This window comes from Orcinus orca, chromosome 14 (genome assembly GCF_937001465.1).
Source record: "Orcinus orca chromosome 14, mOrcOrc1.1, whole genome shotgun sequence".
Classification (NCBI taxonomy): Eukaryota; Metazoa; Chordata; class Mammalia; order Artiodactyla; family Delphinidae; genus Orcinus; species Orcinus orca.
The window spans coordinates 54,227,122-54,251,043 of NC_064572.1; the positions used below are offsets into that span (position 1 = coordinate 54,227,122).

Consider the following 23,922-nt stretch of genomic DNA (forward strand, 5'->3'; position numbering starts at 1 on the left):
AGAAGGGGGCTTCCCTGGTGGTGCAGTGGTTAAGAATCCGCCTGCCAACGCAGGGGACACGGGTTCGAGCCCTGGTCTGGGAAGATCCCACATGCCACGAAGCAGCTAAGCCTGTGCGCCACAACTACTGAGGCTGCGCTCTAGAGCCCGTGAGCCACAACTACTGAGCCTGTGTGCCACAACTACGGAAGCCCACGCACCTAGAGCCCATGCTCTGCAGCAAGAGAAGCCACTGCAATGAGAAGCCCATGCACCACAACGAAGAGTAGCCCCCGCTTGTTGCAACTAGAGAAAGCCCGTGTGTAGCAACGAAGACCTGACGCAACCAAAAATAAATAATTAATTAAAAAAAAACCCTTAGAAAAAGGATTGATGTGACATAGGGAATTAAGCATGGATAACCAGGGAAACACTTTATATTTTATTTTACTTTTATACTTTGTGATAATGAATGATAGCCAATCTTAAAGCCTGATCTGAATGTAAAATTTCAGGTTTTGCATCAGAATAATAGTTGATAAAATGTCAATTATACAGTTAAGACCAAAATGATGGAAAACCAAGTAATCCTTCAACTTCTCTCACTCTTGTCTCAGCTTTTTACTCTTGCCTGTTAGTGGTATAAAAGGAGACTTGGTAGTTCAAGAATGTTTTTTTCTAAGAGAGTATAAAACAAAAATTCTTTTCATAGGCACAGAAGAAAATATTGGCATTCTACCTCGAACTTTGAATGTATTATTTGATAGTCTTCAGGAAAGACTGTGTACAAAGATGACCCTTAAACCACATAGGTCCAGAGAATACTTACGTTTATCACCAGACCAAGAGAAAGAAGAAGTAGCTAGCAAAAGTGCATTGCTTCGACAAATTAAAGAGGTATGGGAGTATTTTAGTATGTAAAATATACATAATCCTGACCTTTTAGTAGCTCTTTAGTTTGTTTCAGCCTATATTGGACTGTTTTGTGGTGCTTGTGGCTATTGTCTTTTCTTTTTGAGAAAAGTGTTAAAAGCTTTTTTGAAGTCATCTCTTCTTATTTCATACTGTACAAACAGCAGAAATGTTTAAACAATACAAATGTAAATGGTTCTTAAATCTTTTTTGGTTGCTGTAGAAACAGCAACTTTCTATATAATGATTTTTAAAAATTCTTTTTTTTAATTGTAAAAGTAATATGTATACACAAAAGCTAAACAAGAGAATGTGAAAAATAAAAGTGAAAATTTCCTATAATTCCATTCCTGAAGAGAAAACCAATATTAGCAGATATGAACATATCCTTTTTGATCTTTTTCTCTCTGTACACACAAAAAAATCTATGTACAGAGCTTTCTGTATGTGTCTATATATACACACAGAAACATAGTCATATATAGTTGCATATATCTTCATATCTTTTTCTCTATATGTAGGATATGGTCTTTTTTTTTTTTTTTTTTGCGGTACGCAGGCCTCTCACTGTCATGGCCTCTCCCGTTGCGGAGCACAGGCTCCGGACGCATAGGCCCAGCGGCCATGGCTCACGGGCCCAGCTGTTCTGCGGCATGTGGGATCCTCCCGGACCGGGGCACGAACCTGCGTCCGCTGCGTCGGCAGGCGGACTCTCAACCACTGCGCCACCAGGGAAGCCCTGGTCTTTTTTTTTTTTAACAAAAATGAGATTTTATTATACAGACATTCTGTAACTTGCTCTTTCATTTAACATGTCGTAAATCTTTTACTACCTTAATTCATGTGTCTTATCTGTTAGGTTATGTTTTTTCCTCTTTTCTTTCTTCTTTTTAATAGTTTTTTATTTAATAAATTTTTTTTTATAAAGTATACTTGTCTATTTATTCCTTCTTTGCCTTGTGGATTTTGTGTTATGCTTTCAGACATTTATTTTATCTATTTAAAATTGTTAAAAACTATTAACAGTCTTTATAAATATATTCAAAACACTGATGGGGATTTTCTTCTTAAAGTAATTTAGAAATCAGTGTTTCAAGGTAATAAAATATTGTTGCTCAGTGGAGAGCAAAGTTCAGAATCCATGATTATGGTCTCTGCAAGTAAAATTGTGAGTATTTTAACAAAATTTATGGAGATTGGTGGATAATTGCATGGATAATTCATAGAGGAAATTAAAGTCATTAATAATGAGAAAAACTTCCCCTAACAAGTTACCTGGTTAAAACAAAATGTTATTTTGCCTATGAAATTATTAAAATTTTAAAAACTTGAGATATGCACTTTTTTTAAAAGTTCTTTTTATTGAGGTATAGTCGATGTACAATATTATAGAAGTTTCAGGTGTATGATGTGAAATACACACTTTCACTTTCATATATTGATTGTAAAATGTGTCTCTCCAAAGCAATTTGGCAATACTATACTAAGAGTGAGAACTTTAAAATAAGTTCATATTTTCATCCACCAATTCAGATTTAGGTATATGACCTAAGGGAACAATTAAATTACAGAAGAAAAAAATAATATATTAAGATGTTTATCTTAGTATTATTTAGTTAAGTCATTTCACATCACATCTCTTCAGTTAGGCAGCCACCAAATGTTTACAAATAATTTTTAATTATAGAGAGAAAAAGCTTACAATGGGATAAGTGTAGGGAAAAATATAGAAGGGAATATATTGAAATTTTACTAGTAATTGCCTCTGAGTGGCAGTGATTATATATGATGATATTCTTTTTAATATTTTCTGTGGTTTCCCAAATTTCCTATTATTAGGATGTATTATTTCACTAGAAAGGAAATTAATAGAGGTTGTTGAATTGAGTAGATGAAAGGCAGGTGGCTTACTTGGATAGGTAATTAATAAGCTGGTTATTTAATCTTAACTAACAATGTTCTTTAACTTTTTAAAAAAAATCTTTTTCAGGTTGTTATGCATAATGACAGTTATGATACTCTTTATGGTAAGGTTTCCTTTCTCATTTACTTTTAAAATGTTGATTATTTGAAAAGCTTTTAATTTTTGAATCACTTCTGGTGATTTAATTTCTTTAATAAACAGTAATACTTGGAAAATGGTACATAACTATATGAAATATCAGTCATTGTAAAGTTTTATTTTGACTTAATAAATAAGTCCCTTTCACTGCTTAACTTTCATGTTGTTTCGAGAGAGACACTATTTTTCCTTTGTCCTTTATGTTTAATTTTTACGTAAAATTATTTTTACATTTATTAGCGTATTTGCAGAAAAGAAAAGAAAGATAAGCGGATTTTGGTTAATACAAATATTTATATCTGCTTTGGTCCAAAAAGTTTTTAACATTGCTGGTCAAAAGATTAAGGATACTTAGTTTTTCAAGTCCAGGAGTCTTGATCTATCCTATTGTCTCATTTAATTTTGTGATTATCTTTTTTATTTTCTGTAGGAAGTTTAACAAACTCTTTGAATATCCCAGAGTTTGAAGAGTCCGTGAGAGACTGTGAACACGCGAGCTTGAATATGGATAATAATATAAAATTTTCTGTGTGGGTTTCTTTCTTTGAGATTTACAATGAATGTATTTATGATTTGTTTGTTCCTGTCTCATCTAAATTCCAAAAGAGAAAGATGCTACGCCTTTCCCAAGATGTAAAGGGCTATTCTTTTATAAAAGGTATACTAGTGAGTATTTTTTACTTTACTGCTCTGAAATTCCTTTCTAGGCTTTGTTATAGGAAAGCAGACTGGAAATTGAAAATTTTTATACTAATTATTTTTTATTTTTTAATCTATTTATTTTTGGCCGCATTGGGTCTTTGTTGCTGTGCACAGGCTTTCTCTAGTTGTGGTGAGCAGGGGCTGCTCTTCGTTGCAGTGCACGGGTTTCTCATTGTGGTGGCTTCTCTTGTTGCAGAGCACGGGCTCTAGGCATGTGGGCTTCTGTAGTTGTGGCACACGGGCTCAGTAGTTGTGGCTCGTGGGCTCTAGAGCACAGGCTCAGTAGTTGTGGTGCTCGGGCTTAGTTGCTCTGTGGCATGTGGTATCTTCCCGGACCAGGGCTCGAACCCGTATCCCCTGCGTTGGCAGGCGGATTCTTAACCACTTCACCACCAGGGAGGTCCTGTATACTGATTATTAACATCAAGATAATAGTTTGTGCTTTGAAAGTATGTTTTGGTATGTTAATTAAACTTGAAGGTGAAGGGGTCTAGTTTAATGTTGTATTTGCTAGAGTATTACTGATTGGATTTTAGGGGATGGGAAAAGCTGTGTGTGTGGGTATTCACATTATTCTGCTGCTTTGTAACAGTGTTCAAACTTCAGAGCCATGTATCAGTAAATGTTTCTGTTCCATAGTGCTGTTCTTCCAACCTTTTAAAAATCACTACCCCACAGTAGGAAATACATATTAATAACATCATGATCCTGTACCTGCATATGTGTATATATATACATATATACAATTGAAAAGTTTCATTAATTATACTTACCCTTACTACAAGGAATGCACTTTGTTCTTTTCTATATTGTACTTCATTTTTACAATACGCTAGTTGTGACTCAATAAATTTGACTTCATGACTCACAAATGAATTGCAGTCTATAATGTCTCATAGCTAGGTAATTTTCTAGGTTTAATCTGTAATGTATTTTGTCTTTTTTTTTTTCTGGATGTCTAATTCTAAGGAATCTTACCTATTTTTAATTTTCCCTTTGGCAGATTCTGTTGAAGAACATTTACTTTCTGTGTTTGTACTACTTAAATACTGGAAAATCATTATAATATCCTCTTTTTGCATACTTCTTTTTTTATATTTATTTATTTGGCTGCATTGGGTCTTAGTTGTGGCATGCGGGATCTTCACTGCAGCGCGTGGGCCTCTCTCTAGTTGTGGCCTCTCTCTAGCTGAGTTGACTATACCTAGGGCGTGTTATTAAAAGAAAGATTTTATTATATGTCTTTGGGAAAGAGATTACATATCTTCAAAGAGATTACATTCTACTGCAAATGCTGTGTTTTTATAAATTGATATGTGTCCTCTTTATTTTTTAAAGATCTACAGTGGGTTCAAGTATCTGATTCCAAAGAAGCATATAGACTTTTAAAACTAGGAATAAAGCACCAGAGTGTTGCTTTCACAAAACTGAACAATGCTTCCAGTAGAAGGTAAGGAGTAAACCCTGTGGTGTAAGCCTGAGGTGTGCTAATTTAAACACAACTAATTTAAGATTAAAGTGGACAGTAGGTTCTCTGATATATTAAATGAATTCATAGGCATAAAAACATTCTGTAAACTGAAGAGCACTAAACACATAGAATATCAGGACTGTTTCTTGTTCTAACGTAAGATTTACTAATTTACACTCAGTCTGAGGTATTTTTACTCTTTCTGTATGTGAATATCTAAGCTCAGTATTTTAGTTACCTGTAATGGTGGACTTTTCTCTGTGTTTTTCCTACTTACCCCATGAACACAGACACTGTATGCATACTGAGTTGGGCCAAAATCTCAAAGGGCTAAGGAAGGATTTTTTTTAATGTTTATGATATATGATATGCATATCATGTATCATATATGATATGTGATATACATATCATATATATGTATGATATATGTTTTTGTATAGCTAAAGAAAAAGGAAGGATGTTTTTGATGAAAGGGATTGGTGGATGAGAGGCAAAAGAAAATAAGTTTAAGTTTATACTTAAAACAGGTTTTCTCTTAAGGGGGAAAGAACCCTGTCCCCCATGTGTGGAGTGAAGGTAATATATAATCCAGATAAGCCTGTATTTAGGCCAGATGTATACTTTGCTTTAGGTATATATTCAAAGTAGATTAGCTGTAAATAATACCATTTTAACTAGTAATATCTCTGCAAGCAAATTGAGACTTTATTATAAATGATTTCGTTAATAGCAATAAGAAGAGGAGTAGGTTTGAAGGATTTGGGGCTAAGTGCAAGAAAGATAAGATATTTGGTTTTAGGTAGTTGGGTGGTATGTAGGTGATAGTGGAGCACTGAATTGAAATATCTGACAGCTAGTTGGAGAATGCAGCGCTGGAGCTATGGCTAGTATTAGGATATAAATAGATGTTGATTTAGATGCTTGTCTCCTATTTAGAATGCAGAAATTAAAAGTGAATGATAATATTTGATCTTTGTTTACTTCTTTTAGTCACAGCATATTCACTATTAGAGTATTACAGATTGAAGAATCGGAAATGCCTCGTGTAATGCGAGTCAGTGAGTAAGTTGAGCATTCTTTAAATTGTAATTATTCTGAATTGTTTTGTTTTGAAGAAGTTTTTAAAGTTTTTGTTTTTTTTTTTTTTTAGATTGTCTTTATGTGATCTTGCTGGTTCAGAACGAAGCATGAAGACACAGAATGAAGGTGAAAGGTTAAGAGAGACTGGGAACATCAACACTTCTTTATTGACTCTGGGAAAGTGTATCAATGTTTTGAAGAACAGTGAAAAGTCAAAGTAAGAGTTGCTGAACATGTTATTAGCATATTAAGTATTACAATATTTAGACCCTTCAGCTTTGCTGGTTTTAGAAAGTTCTCTTGTTTTTCACTTCTTATGACTATATATGGATTGTAATTAAAATTACTTAGAAATCTTGGATTAAAAAAATGATAGAAATAAAAAAAAATGTCAGTCAATGCCAGTGGCTCATCAAGTAAACACAATATTTTCCATAGCAAATATATATCAACAGACATCTTGGATAGTAAGCTTCTGATGATGCTGGTTTAGCATCTAAAACCACGTTATTCTTATTAATGCATTCTGTTTTTCTAGATGTGGTAGATTTCTGCATTAATTATGAATCAGCCTGTACCATTTCTAGTTAAGGTGTATATATTGCGTAATTGGCCTACACTAGAAGACACAACCCAATTCAATGTGACTTTCTTTACATTTTGCCTAGTATTAGAATTACTATTATAACTAGTAGTAGTATTTAAAGAAAACAACATGAATCAACAGAAAATGATTATTATGGGTGGAACTAATTATTAACCTAGAATTTAAGTCCATGATAGCTATATTATTTCTTTGTAAAATTTATCAGCATCCTGACTTCATGAGATATGTTTTAACTTACAGATTTTTGAAAAATTTTTCCGTAGGTTTCAACAGCATGTGCCTTTCCGGGAAAGTAAACTGACCCACTATTTTCAAAGTTTTTTCAACGGTAAAGGGAAAATATGTATGATTGTCAACATCAGCCAATGTTTTCTTGCCTACGATGAGACACTCAATGTGTTGAAGTTCTCAGCCATTGCACAAAAAGTAAATATAATTAAATTTCTGCACAATTTATTAAGCTTATCATTAGAGTATTAATTATTTTTTTCTCGGAGTAGTTAATACATTTTGCACTAGCTCTAAACCTAGAAAATAACTGAAAATTTAAAATGTAATACTTGATCAAGTAGTAGGACATAGGAAAAATATTGAAAGTAACCCCTGCTTAAGAGTAAAATGACCTCAGTAATAAATAAACTTACCCATTACAAATTTCGAGTAATTCTTGCAGCAAATTGTCAGCTCTGCTGTCCATCTGGTTCATTTAGTGGCTAATCAGGAACCCCCCTGCTAGGAATAGTATTGATACTAAGAACTTAGCCAGGAAAGTAAATTTATCTAGAGTATACATGTGTAATTAGCTTTTTTCTTATCAAATATTTATTTAAGGATGCTAATTCCTTCTTGCATGTTTGTTTGCATTGTTTTTGTTTTTTAATTCTCCAGTTGTCATTTGACTTAGATTTATAAAATTTTTGTTTTGTGTGGACAGTTCTTGCCTTTTCTGTTTTAAAAGTTACATTGAATATTTTAACAGGTTTGTGTTCCAGGCACTTTAAATTCCTCTCAAGAGAAATCATTTGGACCTGCCAAATCTTCTCAAGATGTATCACTAGATATTAATAGTTCAGATAATAAAATACTAAATGAAAAGAGATCCACAATTTCATGGGAAAGTAGTCTAGAAGACGTGGTGGAAGATGAAGATTTGGTTGAGGATCTAGAAAAAGCTGAAGAAAAGCAAAATGTGGAAAGTGAATTTACTGATGAAGATCTAGATAAAACATTAGAGGATGATAAGGCTTTCAGTAGCCATGAGGAGAAGAGAGTATGTATTAAGAACTCATACTTCTAAAGTTGGCTTATTTATTATTCTGAAGTTAGGGTTAATAATTCTTAAGGCTGTTTCTCTCATTTTTTTAACAATACACTAATTTTGTCTTTCATCTTCATGTTTTGAAAATTTTCACATCCACAGAAAGAATAATACAATGAATACACATTTGCACTTCACCTGAGTTTGCCAGTTGTTAACATTTTACCATATTTACTTTAATTCTTTCTGTGAGTGTGTGAATACACATCTTTTTGGTGTATCATTTGAAAACAAGATGCAGACATAATGACACCTTACAAATAACTACTTCAGCATGTTTCCCAAGAACGTGGACATTTTCCTCATGATCAAAAGACCATTTTCATACCTAAGCAATTTCACATTGGTACAATAACATAATGTTATATTGTCCATATTGAGATTTATCCAGTGGTCAGTATTTCCTTTATAGCCACTTTTGTTATTGATCTACAACCAAAGTTAATACATTGCTTTTGATTATCATGTTTCTTTAGTTTACCTCTAATCTAGTGTAGATGTTTTTGAAAAATTGTGGTGAGTTGTCTTGTAGAGTATCTGCCGTCTGGATCTGTCTTATTACTTCCTGATTCAGGTTTAACACTTTAGATAAGCCTATTACATAGGTGAGGTTGTGAATTTCCCATTACATCACATCAGGAGGCAGCTGATGTCTGATTTCCCCATTTTTGGTGATGCTAAATTTTGCTCATTTGGCTAAGGTTTTGTGTTTAGATCTCTCTTCATTGTAAAAGCGTATCATCTGTGAAGATGCTTTGACACCATGTGAATATTTTGTTCCCCACTATCCTTTCACCCAGTGATTTTAGCATACTCCACCAAACTTTTACTTTGCAGTCTTAAGTACAATTGTGCAGAATGTCTGCCCAGTACTGATTACCCTATTTATTCAAAAACAAAAATTATTTGGTCGTCTTATATTTATGGTAAACAAATAAGATTTAATGGTGGTTCTTTTTTTAATTAATTTATTTTTGACTGCGTTTTGTCTTGGTTGCTGCACGCGGGCTTTCTTCAGTTGCGGCGAGCGGGGGCTACTCTTAGTTGTGGTGTGTGCGCTTATTGCCGTAGCTTCTCTTGTTGTGGAGCATGGACTCTAGGCGCGCGGGCTCAGTAGTTATGGCTCACAGGCTCTAGAGCACAGGCTCAGTAGTTGTGGCTTACGGGCTTAGTTGCTCCGTGGCATGTGGGCTCTTCCCGGATCCGGGCTTGAACCGGTGTCCCCTGCCTTGGCAGGCAGATTCTTAACCACTGCACCACCAGGGAAGCCCAGTGGCAGTTCTTTTATCCTCTGTCCAAATACAATTCACACATATATTTAAGTTGTTATTAATCCTGAAATGTAGATCATGTCCACAGTACCAGTTCCCCTCATTAACTGGTCATAACTATTACATATGTATACACGGAGTATTCTTACCAGCGTCACAGGAACACTAGTAATCCTGTGCTCATGGATGTGCTTCAGTGGTATTGCCACATCTGACATCATAGTACTCTTTTGGACTGTAGAAGTCTAAGTAGATGGATGATGTATTGAGTTAAATACTCTCATTTTAATAGTTTATTTCAGTGTCCCTGAAAGCTATAGTTGTGCTGTTTGGAAATGAAAATGAAAGCTTCAGATGCCACTAGTCTCAGTTAATCTGGTTACTATGTGATTGGACCTTGTTTACCTTGGATCTCTGTAATGTAGTACTTCCCTCAGTGACAAAATGAGCCATTAATAGTGCTATTTTAGGTTTTATTGACCTTCTCAAAACTGAAGTTTATATAGAATATCCATTAAACTTAAAATGTTAGTAGAATTTCAGAATTTATTAGGGAAAAATAGTGTAGTTTATAAAGGATTATATAGTGTAAATGCATATCTTATAATGTTGACTAGGTACTTTATTTTTATTTATTTATTTATTTTATGACTAGGTACTTTAAAATTAAAATTTAATCGAGGTTTTTTCCTAATATTTTAAAAAATGATTATAGACTTTGCATGCTTTACATTATTAGCATTTTAATTAGAGGATTGTATTAAAGATCATTATGAAATATATTGATATTAGCATATTTACACTTACAATTCATTTAACTAGGCTAACCAACCAGAATTTTTTTCACCAAAAACTTTGTCAGATGCTAACAATGATAGAAAACTAATTGTTGTTGAGAATTATTGAAAGAAACCAATTTTCCAAGGTTTCCCACATTCATGCAGATTTCTCTAAGTCTCCCACATTTCTTCTTCAGTAGTTATTATTTATTATTTTAAACAGTGGGAAAGTCTGTGGTTATTCAAAATTATAAAAGTATTATATAATCTTGGTGGAATCTAGGAAAAGAAAAAGAAAATAATTAAATATAGATCTCTCTCTAATCTACTGCTCACGTTAGTAGGTTTTTACTATACATTATAATATTGTAACCTAATTTTCTTCACTTAAAAATAAATTGTGAAAAGTATGAATTATAAATATGTCATCATAATTCATTACAGTAGTTTACTGTATGATGGTACCATAGTTGAACCCATCTCTTTGACTGTTGAGCTGGGTTTCACTTTTTCTTTATTTACATACAACCACTCACTGTTGCAAAAAACACAGTGACCATTCTTACAGCCAAAATGCTGGGTCCTATTATATAATTAATTCCTCAGTATAAGTTCTTAGAAGCAGAATTTCAAAGTCAGGATATCTATAGAAATATTTTCAAATACAAAATCGAAAAACTGAAAGATCTGTAACTTTGAGAGAGTTTATTAATTTATTATTGAGAAACTTTAATCAAAAGCCTTGAAAAAGAATATTAGGCTTTTTTCTTGAATGCTATAATTTATTACATATCTATACTGGCTATGATGTCAAGTTGTAATTGCCTTATTGTTCATTGTCTGTATTACGTGATTAATTATGTATGTGCTTTCAAAGACAGAGTTGTTGCTCACATTTGAATAGTTATAAAAGCCCAATAGGATAAGTTTTAAAATTTATTTTATTATTTATTTATTTATTTTTGGCTGTGTTGGGTCTTTGTTGCTGTGCGCGGGCTTTCTCTAGTTGTGGCGTGGGCTTCTCATTGCGGTGGCTTCACTTGTTGCGGAGCACGGGCTCTAGGCACACGGCCTCAGTAGTTGTGGCTCGCGGGCTCTAGAGCGCAGGCTCAGTAGTTGTGGCTCACGTGCTCTAGAGTGCAGGCTCAGAAGTTGTGGCACATGGGCTTAGTTGTTCTGCGCCATGTGGGATCTTCCCGGACCAGGGCTCGAACCCATGCCCCCCGCATTGGCAGGCGGATTCTTAACCACTGCACCGCCAGGGAAGTCCCCAATAGGTTAAGTTATGTAACATTCTCTTTGTCATTTTGGAACATGTTTGGGGGTTCTTAGTAACTACTCCATATAATACTTCAACTTTATGTTTTGACAGACTGATTTTAAACTCAAACTTAAGCATGTACCACAGACCTGGTCTTTACCTTCTCCACCTAAGAAATGTGGATGCTGCTACCAAGCTTACAGAGGATTGTGTGGATTAAATGAAATAAAATATGAACTCCCCAAAGTAGTTTCTGGTAGATAACAGATGCTCAAATTTTATTTTCTCTTCTTTCTTTGTGTAGCTAGACAGTGAGACATTTGAATTACTGTATATCTGTTTCTAAAACGTGGAGAGGCGTACTTGATTTTTCAGATTAGTTAATCTCTGCAAATACACAATTTTCAGTGAAAATATCGTCTCTAATAAAAGGGTGCTTAATTACAATCTAAATGGAAAAATTTTTATTTTTGAACACTTGCACAGTCTTTCTCTTGGAATATATTTGTTTTTTTAGTTAGAATTTTAATATTTATATTTTAGAAACTTTTGGATTTAATAGAAGACTTGAAAAAAAAACTAATAAATGAAAGAAAAGAAAAGTTAACATTGGAATTTAAAATCCGTGAAGAAGTTACACAGGAGTTTACTCAGTATTTGGCTCAACGGGAAGCTGACTTTAAGTAAGTTTTTTCGTTCATGTCCTGGTAAAAATTGAGAATTTTATTTACTTGTTTAAATTTTTTTTTTTTTGGCTTTTTATTTTATATTAGGTGACTTCTGAATTCTGACCTTCATGCAGGCTTGAAAATAGCTGTTACTAATCCCCATGGTGATTGTGAATTATACATGAATGATTATTTAAACTGACTTTTAATTTATAATGTACTTAATCTTAGAAATTTAAAATAAAAGCATGAAGTAGTGCTTTTTCTGTTTCTTAATGGGATTAATTTCTGTTATGAAGGGAAACTCTCCTTCAGGAACGAGAGATATTAGAAGAAAATGCTGAATGTCGTTTGGCTATCTTCAAGGATTTGATTGGTAAATGTGACACTCAAGAAGAACCAAACAATGAAGATCGTGCCGTGAAAGCTGAAACTGAAGTATGTTAACTGAAATATTAAACCATGAGGTTTAGGTACCAGGATTTAGTATACCACATCAATGATGAGAAATATTAATATACTTTAGAATTAAAACAAAAAACTTAATATGTAGCTTTATTATAATTAAGCATGCTTTGTTAAGAATGTAAGCACAAATAGTTTAAATATAGCTATTGAACTTATAAAAATATATATCTGTTACATTTATATCTCAGTTTGGTGTTGATTGAGTCATTGTGTTGATTGTAGGTAGATACCTTTTTGTCTGATTATGGGATACCCTCTCAGATTTGTCTTAAACTTAAAGAATTTTAAATGGCTGAGAGACCTAAAGGGTCATTTAGTTCTGTTCTGATTAAAACAAAAACATTTATGTATAGAAAGATCACTCTTGCTTGGCTGACTGACCATTCCCTACTGTTGAGGAAACATTCTTTCCTGCTGCTCCTACTGAAGCTGAAATTAATCTCATCTTTTTGGAAAGTTTGTTTTTGTTTTCCTTTGCTTTTTAATTACTCAGTTCAGGGGGTCTGGGATGGTGATGTCCAGGCTCTTGCTTTCAAACCATCATTATGTGTCCCTGACATAGTTTGGGATTTGGTCTGAAGTATGAAACTGGAAATTTGTTTCCTGCGCTAGCCGAACAAAGCCTTTGAAGGCTCATTATATAACTGAAAGTATACCTGAACTAGGTAATCGTAATTGTTCTGTAATGACTTATCATAGTTTATGACATTGTTTTTATGGAGAAATAATGTTTCAGGTATACTTTCAGTTATATAATGAGCCTTCAAAGGCTTTGTTCGGCTAGCGCAGGAAACAAATTTCCAGTTTCATACTTCAGACCAAATCCCAAACTATGTCAGGGACACATAATGTTTCATGTTCCGTAGAACAGAAAGTGAGTAATGGAGCACAACTTTTTCATAATTGGAGGTAGTTCTATATAATCTATTTAAAAATTTTAAAGTTGTGAATTTTTTTGCTGTTTATTTTTAAAACTATCTCAATCAGATGATACCACACTGAAATAGTGAAAGCCACTGTTAACATTAGGTATGTGGATTTTGCTATTTTTAGGAAGGACAGAATTATGTAGGAGTTGAAGATATTATTGGTTCTCTTCAAGATGATGTCACTGATATTAAGAAACAGGCTGAAATTGCTCACTTATGTATTGCATCTCTTGCTGACCCCCAGGAAGCTATTGCTTGTTTAGAATTAAAGTTTAATCAAGTTAAAGCTGAATTAGCTAAAACTAAAGAAGAATTAACCAAAACCCAGGAAGAGTTAAAAAAGAGAGAAAATGGTAAGTGGATGTATTTTACCCCTATGTAGATGTTATAAATTCATAAAAAAACAGTTGGTAAGTATGAGATTTATGCAGCTTATTTACCAAGTGGCCAGAAAATGATGGCGGTAATGTATTTAATATTTTACCATTTGTATGAGTTTATAGTAACTTACTAGTACAAATATTTTTTTGCTTTTCTTTACTTTTAGACCAATGTTACTAGAAAACAGGCTTCTCAAAAAACACCAAAAACTAAGTACAGCTTTATCAGCAAATTAAGAAATCTCATAGGAAATTGTATAGCTGTAAATTTTGTCTATATATATATATTATAGATTTATTTAAATATAAATATATTTATATTTATATAAATATAAATATATATATGTATATATGTGTGTGTGTGTGTGTGTATATATATATATATATATATATATATGGTTTGTTACATCTGAGTTTCAAGTGTTAGATGAAATACTCTGCCCTTTTCTGTGTGAAACAAGATGGGTGGAAAATAACAGGTGAGTGATGTCTCATTCTGAAGTGTATCAGAAAGGTACCAGCTAATTCTTTTCTGACATTATACCAGAAATTTTTTACTATTGAGCATACGTGTTTCATTTTTACCCTAAGTTTTGAAAGTGGCTTTTTCAGAAACATTACTCTCTGGTGGTAGAATTTGTAGCTAAGTGCTTGTGTGCTTCTAGTGCTGTGAAAATCCTTTTTCCTGAGTATAACAATAAAGAGTCTACTATAGCAGCTTATGTTTCATGATTATTCAGTGATATATTTTTTTAGGTGCTTAGATATTCATTTTTAATATTCTTATTTTTTCAGAATCAGAAATTAATTTAAATTCATTGGTTCAAGAGCTTGAGAAGTCTATTAAGGTAATACTTTTAAGTTTTATTTTGTCTTGATAAGGAAATTAATAATTAAGTAAAATAAGCAGCATGAATTATGACTAGGTATGTCTATTTTAAAAATAAAGTAATAAATGAATGTGATAAAAAAAATTGATGAGCATAAGTGCCTTCACCCTCATACCTCTTTCCAAAGATGGCCTCTGGAAAGTTTCTTTAGTCTTTCCAGAAAAGGTGTGTGTGTGTGTGTGTGTGTGTGTGTGTGTGTGTGTGTGTGTGTGTGTGTGTGTGTGTGTGTGTGTGTGTGTGTGTGTGTATGTGTGTGTGTGTGTGTGTGTATATATATATATATATATATATATATATATGAAGCAAACACACTTTTAAAAAAATTTGTACAAATGGGATTGTAGTTCTGTGTCTTGCTTTCTTCCCTTAGAAGACATCTTAGAGATAATTGTATGGCAGCACATACAGATCTATGTCATTCTTTTACTAGGTTTATTGTGTTGGTTAGATATATTTAAATGGTGTTTATTTTGTCTGAAGTTACTGAGTGTTCTAAAATTTAGGATATGGCCTGAGCAGTGTGCAGCATTGGAATCCTGAAAATCTCTAGCACTTTGTACCTTCAGATCAGATAATTACTCTAAATGGTTGTAGATGAATTTGACATTGATAGATATAAATATGAAATTGCAGGTATACATAGAGGTGAAGTGAATTTAAAATTCTAAACTTAATATTTTTCCTGACCTTCTCTTAACTTACATTTGTCCTTCTAAAGAACTGAATATTTTAAGATATGATCAGATATAAATAATTCAAGATCTTGGTATCTAATACCCAGTACTTAAAAAGGTAACCAAAATAATGTACTTAGTACAAGACATTACAGTTATTGTTTACACAATTCGTGATCTTTTCCTTTTCCTTTATTTTTTCTAGTTACAAAAATAGCTGCTAGTTGTAAAAATTCAGCTATATTAAACTATGTAAAGTAGAAAGTACAGTAGTACCCCATAATGTCTCTCCTACATCAAAACCAAAACAAAACCAACTTGGCTGGTAGCTCTTTGAGACTTTTATATATATCCATTTTTATAGAACATTTACTATGAACTCTTAAGTTCTTTACATATATTTACTTGTTTAAATCTCAGAACAATCTTATGATGTAGATACTGTTATTTTATATTTTTATGGAGGTGTCAAATAACTTGCCTAGGGTTAAGAGAACTTAACCTCATGGTGTTGATTAACTGTTGATCTAGGGTCACTGTTCCAAAGGTTGTTTTGAAAGCAGACTCTTTTAATGATTAAAAGTTTGTTTTGCATGGTTCTTTAGCATCCTTCCTACCAAGCATACCCTAGGCAGAAAACATTCCTTTGAATAACTGAGATTTGTGGAGGATGGATTTTCTTGGTGAAGATTGTATAATTTGAAGGAGGAAAAAAATGACTAGGTGATTATGATAGGTCTGAGAGTGGAAGAGGAGACAACTTGAAATTGTCATGGTCTGTTTGAAAACTCAAAGTTTGTCAGAGGTCTGATCCCTCTACCCCAGGATTTTGTCATTTATCAGCGACACCAAGGGACTAATTGTGAAAAAGCATGTAGGTTGCTCTTCATGATATCCTTTGTTTAGGGATATCTAAAAGGACTTTGCTTTTTTTTTTTTTTGGTAATAATGCATTACTTTTTGACTTAAAGTCATTTTATCTATGTCTCTTAAGAACATTTGCTGATTTTACGATGTAAAATGATGTTTTGTTTTCTCATATAGTATTTTTTTCCCCCAAAAATGGATTGCTACCAGTAGGTAGGGATTTAATTAATCTCTGCTTTTAAAAAAATCTCTGCCTTTACCATACTTTTAATTACTTTATAAACATACACTTAACTGCTAAGGTTTCACCCTTCCTCTTTCTGGGTACCTTTTCTTCTGCTGTCCTTTTAGGGAGGCATAGTCTTTGCCGTAAAAAATAAAAATCTAAATGGCTTTTATCATCTAGATAAACTAGGAGCTCATTTTTTGGGGTTTTTTTTTTTGTTTGTTTGTTTCCACCTGCAGAAGGATTCACATTTATTGGTTCAAATACAGTACATAACATTTGCTAAACATGCATTTCACACTACTTGGTCACATTTCCACAGGTAGTCAATGCACAGAAGAGGGTCCATTCTTTGCCAGATGGTAGGGTGGGAGGTAGCAGAGGGACTGTGTAGCAGAGCTTGCCAGCTATCATTTGGTCATGAAAGGTTGATGGAGCCAGGTTGGTGGGCAGCCCTTGTCCAGCCCGCTGGGGACAAGGGCCCAGAGACATCCTGTTTGCTCGGCTCATATACAGGACCGTGGGTAGAGGTGGGCCTCGGGTAGGCAGCCCAGGGGTAGGCTCACGGATGCATGTTGCCACCGGAGCTCTGAAGGTGGTGTCATGGGAGGTGGTGCTAGGAGTTCACTTTTAAAGCAGTGTGTAGACTGTGTATCTTTGATATACATAAGCTAGAAGCTAAGGCTAGAACCTTTTCTGCGACTTGTGAACAAACTAACAAAGACATTGTTACTTTGAGAAGCTTTGGTTGTAAAACAATTGATGAGTTTCTCCAGTTACTCAAGATTACTCAAGATTTTAAGTAAAAGTACCTATAAGAAACAATTTTGTCATAGTGTTTTCATATTTTTCTTTTCAAAGCACATTTTGTTTATGACTTAGGGTAAGTGTTTTAGGGTTCTGTGGTTATCTGCAAATAAGTCTCTAAGCCACCTGATTCCCTTAGAAAATCTAAAGTTGAATTTGTTTTTAGTATCGGGGTGAAACTACACACTTAAACAAGTTTTTTTTTTGTCCTTAGTGAATGTACAAGTTAGTTAATATTGCTCACTTCCTAGAGCCATTGGTTATTTTAGGGTGAGATTTAAGAAATAACTTAGAAAATGTTTCAATAAACTTGAAAATAAAATTTTTATGATACAGTATTGAATCATAATTTATATAGTCTTAAATGTATTATAGCTTTCTATATGTGAACTAATTTTAATTTATTTTACTTTAGGACAATGCTGGTACATCTACTTTAATAATAAACAATAAATTGGTTTGTAATGAAATGATTGAAATGTCTAAGGACAGCAAAACTAAAACCTATTCAGGAAGAAAAAGATTAAATGAAATTGAACTTCAACAAGATGAACCACCAGCAAAGAAAGGTACTCTTCAGCTGCTAGCAGGAGGCTTTTAAGAAAGCTGACTCCTAAACCAGGAAACAGAAGGGCTGTAAAGAGAAGGAAATTTACTTATCTAAGGAAAAAAAACTGAGAAAATATAAATGTCCCTAAGTTTTACACTAACATGTTATAAACTGTCTAGAGGATGGGTATATTTAAAGCTGCCTTTATTTTAATAAGTATGTTTTTAGATATTGTGCTTTTATCACTTTAACATGCCAATAATTCTTTTACTTCTGTGCCTATAGTAGTTAAAAGTCATCACTTTCATCTTCATGATTATAGTACATTTTCTGCCAAAATTTCTCCACTTTGTTTTTTCATTTGAAGAAAAAGCCATTTGACAGTAAGACTTTGAGCTAAACATTACTAAAGACAAATGTGGTCAAGTTTTGTTTTCTATGAAATTACTAAAAAAAAAAGTGGGCACATGCTTCTCTATACTATACATCCCTGGTTATATGGAAGAACATGGCAGCTTTCACCTTGTCTCTAAGCTATTCATTCTGTCTTTTGGAAAACTTTTACAGTCTGATACAGGGTGGGAGGCCTTTCTAAGAGAAGGTGCATTAGCTTTAGAAACCTAATTAGCAGAAAGAGAAAAACAAATCTCATATATTAATGCATATATGCGGAATCTGAAAAAATTGCTAGAGACGATCTTATTTACAAAGCAGAAATAGAAACACAGACGCAGAGAACAAACATATGGATACCAAGGGGGAAGGGGTGTGTGGGATGAATTGGGAGATTGGGATTGACATATATACACTACTGATACTATATATATAAAACACATAACTAATGAGAACCTACTGTATAGCACAGGGAACTCTACTCAGTGCTCTGTGGTGACCTAAATGAGAAGGAAATCCAAAAAAGAGGGGATATATGTATACATATAGCTGATTCACTTTGCTGTACAGTATAAACTAACACAATATTGTAAAGCAACTATACCCCAATAAAATTTTTTTAGAAGATGGATTTAGAATGTTATTAATATTTATGAGTAATAATATATTATGAATTATGAACCAAAAAAACCCAAAGAAACCTAGTTAGCTGCTTCACCTTGAGAAAAATGGATAAATTAAGTCTTTCTTTGGTCATGAGTAAAATAAGTTAAATATACCTGCCTCCTGAGGTGGTTAAGAATAAAAACAATTGGGTAATACAACAATATAATAAACACCTCATAGAACCTCAGTAAAATTAATGTTTTCAAAAGTAGATAACTTAAAGGATAATATAGCACTAGATATATTAATCCAATAAAGTGTGAGCTAATAGATTGAGACTAATATGCATGGTCACCTTCTGTTATCATTGAAGGAGTGGGACCTTAGCTACAGGGAGTATAACCTTGTTATGATTTCCATAGCACTGTTCCTCTAGTTTTTCACCTTGATCGGTGCCACAGAGCAGTTGAGAATATAGGGTAGTTGAGAATGCAGAAACAGTAGATCACTAGGAAGTGGAAGTGAAAGTTGGCAGAAGCGAGTGTTCTACGTGGTATGACTAATCCTAAGGGTACCCATTCATGAAGAAGATGACTGTATAATAACTCTAGTTGTTAGTGACAAATAATTTGGATATGGGTAGATTTAAGTAAGTTTAGGTAACATAAAGTATTTTTTTTTCCTCCTTAAATTCGTAACCACTGTGGCTGTTTCTCAATTATTTGTTGTTAGAGACTGAAGGGACTACATAAAGGATCATAAAATTGTAGCTATAGCCCCCCTTCTTCCCCTCTACCTGCTACTAAAAAATCTCCAGAACAAAATATGTGACTCCTATAAATATTAGGATAGGATTAGGGGGTTGATAGTTTTACTGAATATATGTTTTCTGTTCTTAAAGGGAATGCAAAGCCATTTCCCTATGAAAGTGAATTTACTTGTTTGAGGTCACTGTATCTGTACTTTGGGAAGCTGATAACCATGTAAACGGTTCAAGAAATAAGCCTTCAGAATAGTGATAAAGGAGACAAACCAGAGATATGCTACAGTCTGCTTACCTGTAACTTTTCAACCAGAACTAATTTTTGTTGCAAAATATAGGTAAGCAGTATATGTATAGGTTGAATGCGATAGAAATATTGAATTAATTATCTTTCTATTTATGTTTACTTTTTATGTTAACCTATATTAGGTTTATATACAGTAAAACCTATTTCATCTTTATTGCTAGACTAATGCTTTAATTTCTCACTGACAAGGCTGTTCTGAATATGTTCTATGAATCTTTTGATATAAAACATAAAAATTTCTGAAAGAATAATATGAATATCTGAACAAGAAAATCAGGTGCAAAACAAATTATCTGAAGTACCTTATGTAATTATCCTAGTTATTTTTTTAAAAATAAATTTATTTATTTATTTTTGGCTGCATTGGGTCTTTGTCGCTGTGCGCATGCTTTCTCTAGTTGTGGTGCGTGGGCTTCTCGTTACGGTGGCTTCTCTTGTTGCGGAGCACAGGGTCTAGGCGCGTAGGCTTCAGTAGTTGTGGCACACGGGCTTAATTGCTCCGCGGCATGTGGGATCTTCCTGGACCAGGGCTTGAATCTGTGTCTCCTGCATTGGCAGGCGGATTCTTAACCACTGCACCACCAGGGAAGTCCTATCCTAGTTATTGAAATATAGTAAAATTAAGAGAACAACATTACTTGATCACAAAAGCTTTATTGCACTTACTGTAATTCACTTCAGGGTTTAGGGACTATATCCATATAGTATGCATGACTCAAATCTCTTCTCAGGATATTCAGGATTTATTTGTGAGCTCTGAATTTCTGATTGTTGTCATTTTTAACTTGCTTAGATCCCATCTTTCTCTCCTGATAAAGGGTTCAGACATCTTTATAACTTGTCTTCTTAAAGGGCAAAAGGATTAGTCATTTCCACTGATGAAGTCATAGGTGAGAAAATTACATCATAAGTTCAGAATTACTTAAAGGGAAAGTAGAACAGAGGTATGAATCAGTGGAAAAGCCAGTTATTCCACTTTGGGATGACTTGCCACAGCTTTGTAAGATGTTAGGAGACAGTCTGATAAAAATAATGCACTGGTTGAACATTATTTTTAAAAATTCATAAGAGTAAATGGGCAAGTTTGTTGTAAACGTAAATAGGGGTAAATCTCTAAGTCTCCAGAGTAGATGGAATCCTTTGAATAAACTGAAGGAACTAAATTAGGAAAATGTAAGTACAAACATAGGAAAATCGTCAAAAATAAACTCAACAGCTTTTCAGAAAGCAGGCTATAGAGCAGGGGTAATGCCATGTTTTTCCTGTCCTTTTTGAGGCAGAAGAGACAAGGTAAGTTATAGGTAGTAAAACCTTGTCCAATGAGCTTTTAAAGTTAGTCTGTTAAAGAGATCTTGGAATCCTGTTACGGGATTACATAATTACTGCTGCCCAAGAGCATTTAAACAATCCGGTGAAGGAAAAGAATATGGATTGTATTTGAAAAATGGAAACTTACAAATAAAACTTGCTTTCACATGTACACTACTGAATGTAAAACTGGATAAATTCTTGGATGGAGTAGGGAGGTGAGATTTCCAAATTATATAGTGATTTTTGGGGTGAGGGGATACTCTCACTGGGGACATCAGTATCTTGAGAGGACTGGGATTTTTTTCTCAGCCTTATGGAGGTACAATTGACCAATAATTTTGTAATATATTTAAAATGTTTAACATGATTTGATATACATTGTGAAAAGTTTCCCACCTTATCACCATTAATTAATACATCTGTCACCTCACTTATTCACCTATTTTCCCCCTCTTTTTTCTTTTTTGGTGAGAACAGTTAAGTTATACTCTCTAGGCAAATTTCAGTTATACAATACAATGTTATCAATTATAGTCACTGTATGATACTTAGATCCTATGACCTTATTCATCTTAAACTGAAAAATTATACCCTTTTACAAGCCTCTCCCTATTTCCATCACCCCTCATCCCCTGACAACCACCGTTCTACTCTCTATTTCTATGAGTTGGATCTTTTTTTCTCCTCGTATTGATACCATACAATATTTTTCTTTCTCTGTGTGGCTTATTTCACTTATTTCACATAATGCCCTCCAAGTTCATCCATGTCATTGCAAATGGCAGGATTGCCTTCTTATTTAGGCTGAATAATAATATTCCATTGTATACATATTTATTCCACATTTAAAAAAATCCATACGTCCATCCACGGACACTTAGGTTGTTTCCATGTCCTGGCTATTGTAAAAAATGTTGCAATGAACATAGAGCATGAACTTGCATGAACTTTGAGATAGTAATTTCATTTCCTTTGGATATATACTCAGAAGTGGGATTGTTAGCTCATAAGATAGTTCTATATTTAATTTTTTGAGGAACCTTTATACTGTTTTTCTAGTGGTTGTACTACTTTATATTCCCATCAACTGTGTGCAGATTCCCTTCTCCCCTCATCCTTGCCAGCATTTGTTATCTCTTTTTGATAATAGACAGCCTAACAAGTGTTAAGTGATATCTCACTGTAGTTTTGATTTGCATTTCCCTAATGATTAGTGATGTTGAACACCTTTTCCTGTACCTGTTGACTATTTGTATGTCTTCTTTGGAAAAGTGTCTGTTTAGTTCCTCTGCCCATTTTTAAATTGGATTGTTTGGTTTTTTGGCTGTTGAGTTGTATGAGTTCCCTATATATTTTGGATATTAACCCCTTGTCAGATAGACGGTTTGCAAATATTTTCTCCCATTCCACGGGTTGCCTTTTCATTTTGTTGACTGATTCATTTGCTGTGTAGAAGCTTTTTAGTTTGATATAGTTTCACTTATTTATTTTTTGCTTTTGATGCTCAAGCTTTTGGTGTAATATCTAAAACCTGTTGCATAGTCCAGTGTCAAGGAGCTTTTACCCTATGTTTTCTTCTAGGAGTTTTATGGTTTCAGGTGCTATGTTTTAAGTCCTTCATCCATTTTGAGTTAATTTTTATAAGTGGAGTAAGATAGGAGTTCAATTTCATTCTTTTGCATGTGGATATCCAGTTTTCCCAACACAATATTGAAGAGACTGTCCTTTTCCATTGAGTATTCTTGGCTTTCTTGTTAAATAAGTTGGACATATGTGTGTAGGTTTAATTTTGGGCTTTTGAAACTATTTCATTGGTCTATGAATCTGGTTTTATGCCAGTACCATACTGTTTTGATTACTGTAGCTTTATAGTATAGTTGAAATTAGAAAGTGTAATGCCTCCAACCTTGTTCTTTCTCAAGATTGCTTTTGCTATTCGGGTCTTTTGTGGTTCCATGTGAATTTTTAGATTGCTGTTCTATTTCTGTGAAAAATGCCATTGGAAATTTGATAGGTATTGAATTGAACTTGTAGATTACTTTGGGTAATATGGACATTTTAACAATATTAATTCTTCTAATCCATGAACATGGAATATCTTTCCTTATTTTGTATGTCTTTTTTCATTCTCTTTCACCAGTGTTTTATAGTTTTCAGTGTAGAGGTTTTTACCACCTTGGTTAAAGTTATTCCTAAATATTTTATTCTTTTTTATGCTATTGTAAATAGGTTTTCTTTTCTTATTTTCTCTTTCTGATAGTTTGTTGTTAGTGTACAGTTTTTTGTTTTGTATAGTGTTTCTTGTATATTGATTTTGTATCTTCCAACTTTAGTGAATTTCTGTATTCTAAAGGTTTTCTGGTGGAGTCTTTAGGATTTTCTATAAAATTCTGTCATCTGTAAACAGACAGTTTTACTTCTTCCTTGCCAATCTGGATACAGTTTGTTTCTTTTTCTTGCCTGATTCTCTGGCTCAGATTTCCAGTACTAATGTTAAATAGAAATGGTGAGAGTGGACATACTTGTTTTTTCTTGATCTTAGAGGAAAAGCTTTCAGGTTTTCATGGTTGAGGATGACATTAGCTGTGGGTTTGTCATATATGGCTTTTATTATGTTGAGGTATGTTCCCTCTCCAGTCTG

The 23,922-nt window shown here is 33.5% G+C and overlaps 1 protein-coding gene across 3 annotated transcripts in view; it reads left to right on the top strand.

Moving 5' to 3' along the window:
• KIF20B (kinesin family member 20B) overlaps positions 1-23,922 on the top strand; it is a 73,701-nt gene that overhangs the window by 12,446 nt on the left and 37,333 nt on the right. For 2 of the 3 annotated variants that reach the window (XM_033404840.2, XM_033404842.2), the window contains exons 6-18: positions 692-876; positions 2,882-2,918; positions 3,384-3,611; positions 4,994-5,105; positions 6,117-6,188; positions 6,277-6,423; positions 7,077-7,239; positions 7,793-8,083; positions 11,986-12,125; positions 12,410-12,548; positions 13,632-13,860; positions 14,683-14,735; positions 17,767-17,920. In XM_033404840.2, the coding sequence (XP_033260731.1) occupies positions 692-876; positions 2,882-2,918; positions 3,384-3,611; positions 4,994-5,105; positions 6,117-6,188; positions 6,277-6,423; positions 7,077-7,239; positions 7,793-8,083; positions 11,986-12,125; positions 12,410-12,548; positions 13,632-13,860; positions 14,683-14,735; positions 17,767-17,920 (1,950 nt within the window). The remainder of the gene's footprint in view (positions 1-691; positions 877-2,881; positions 2,919-3,383; positions 3,612-4,993; positions 5,106-6,116; positions 6,189-6,276; positions 6,424-7,076; positions 7,240-7,792; positions 8,084-11,985; positions 12,126-12,409; positions 12,549-13,631; positions 13,861-14,682; positions 14,736-17,766; positions 17,921-23,922) is intronic. The other variant, XM_049696506.1, reaches the window with a different exon arrangement.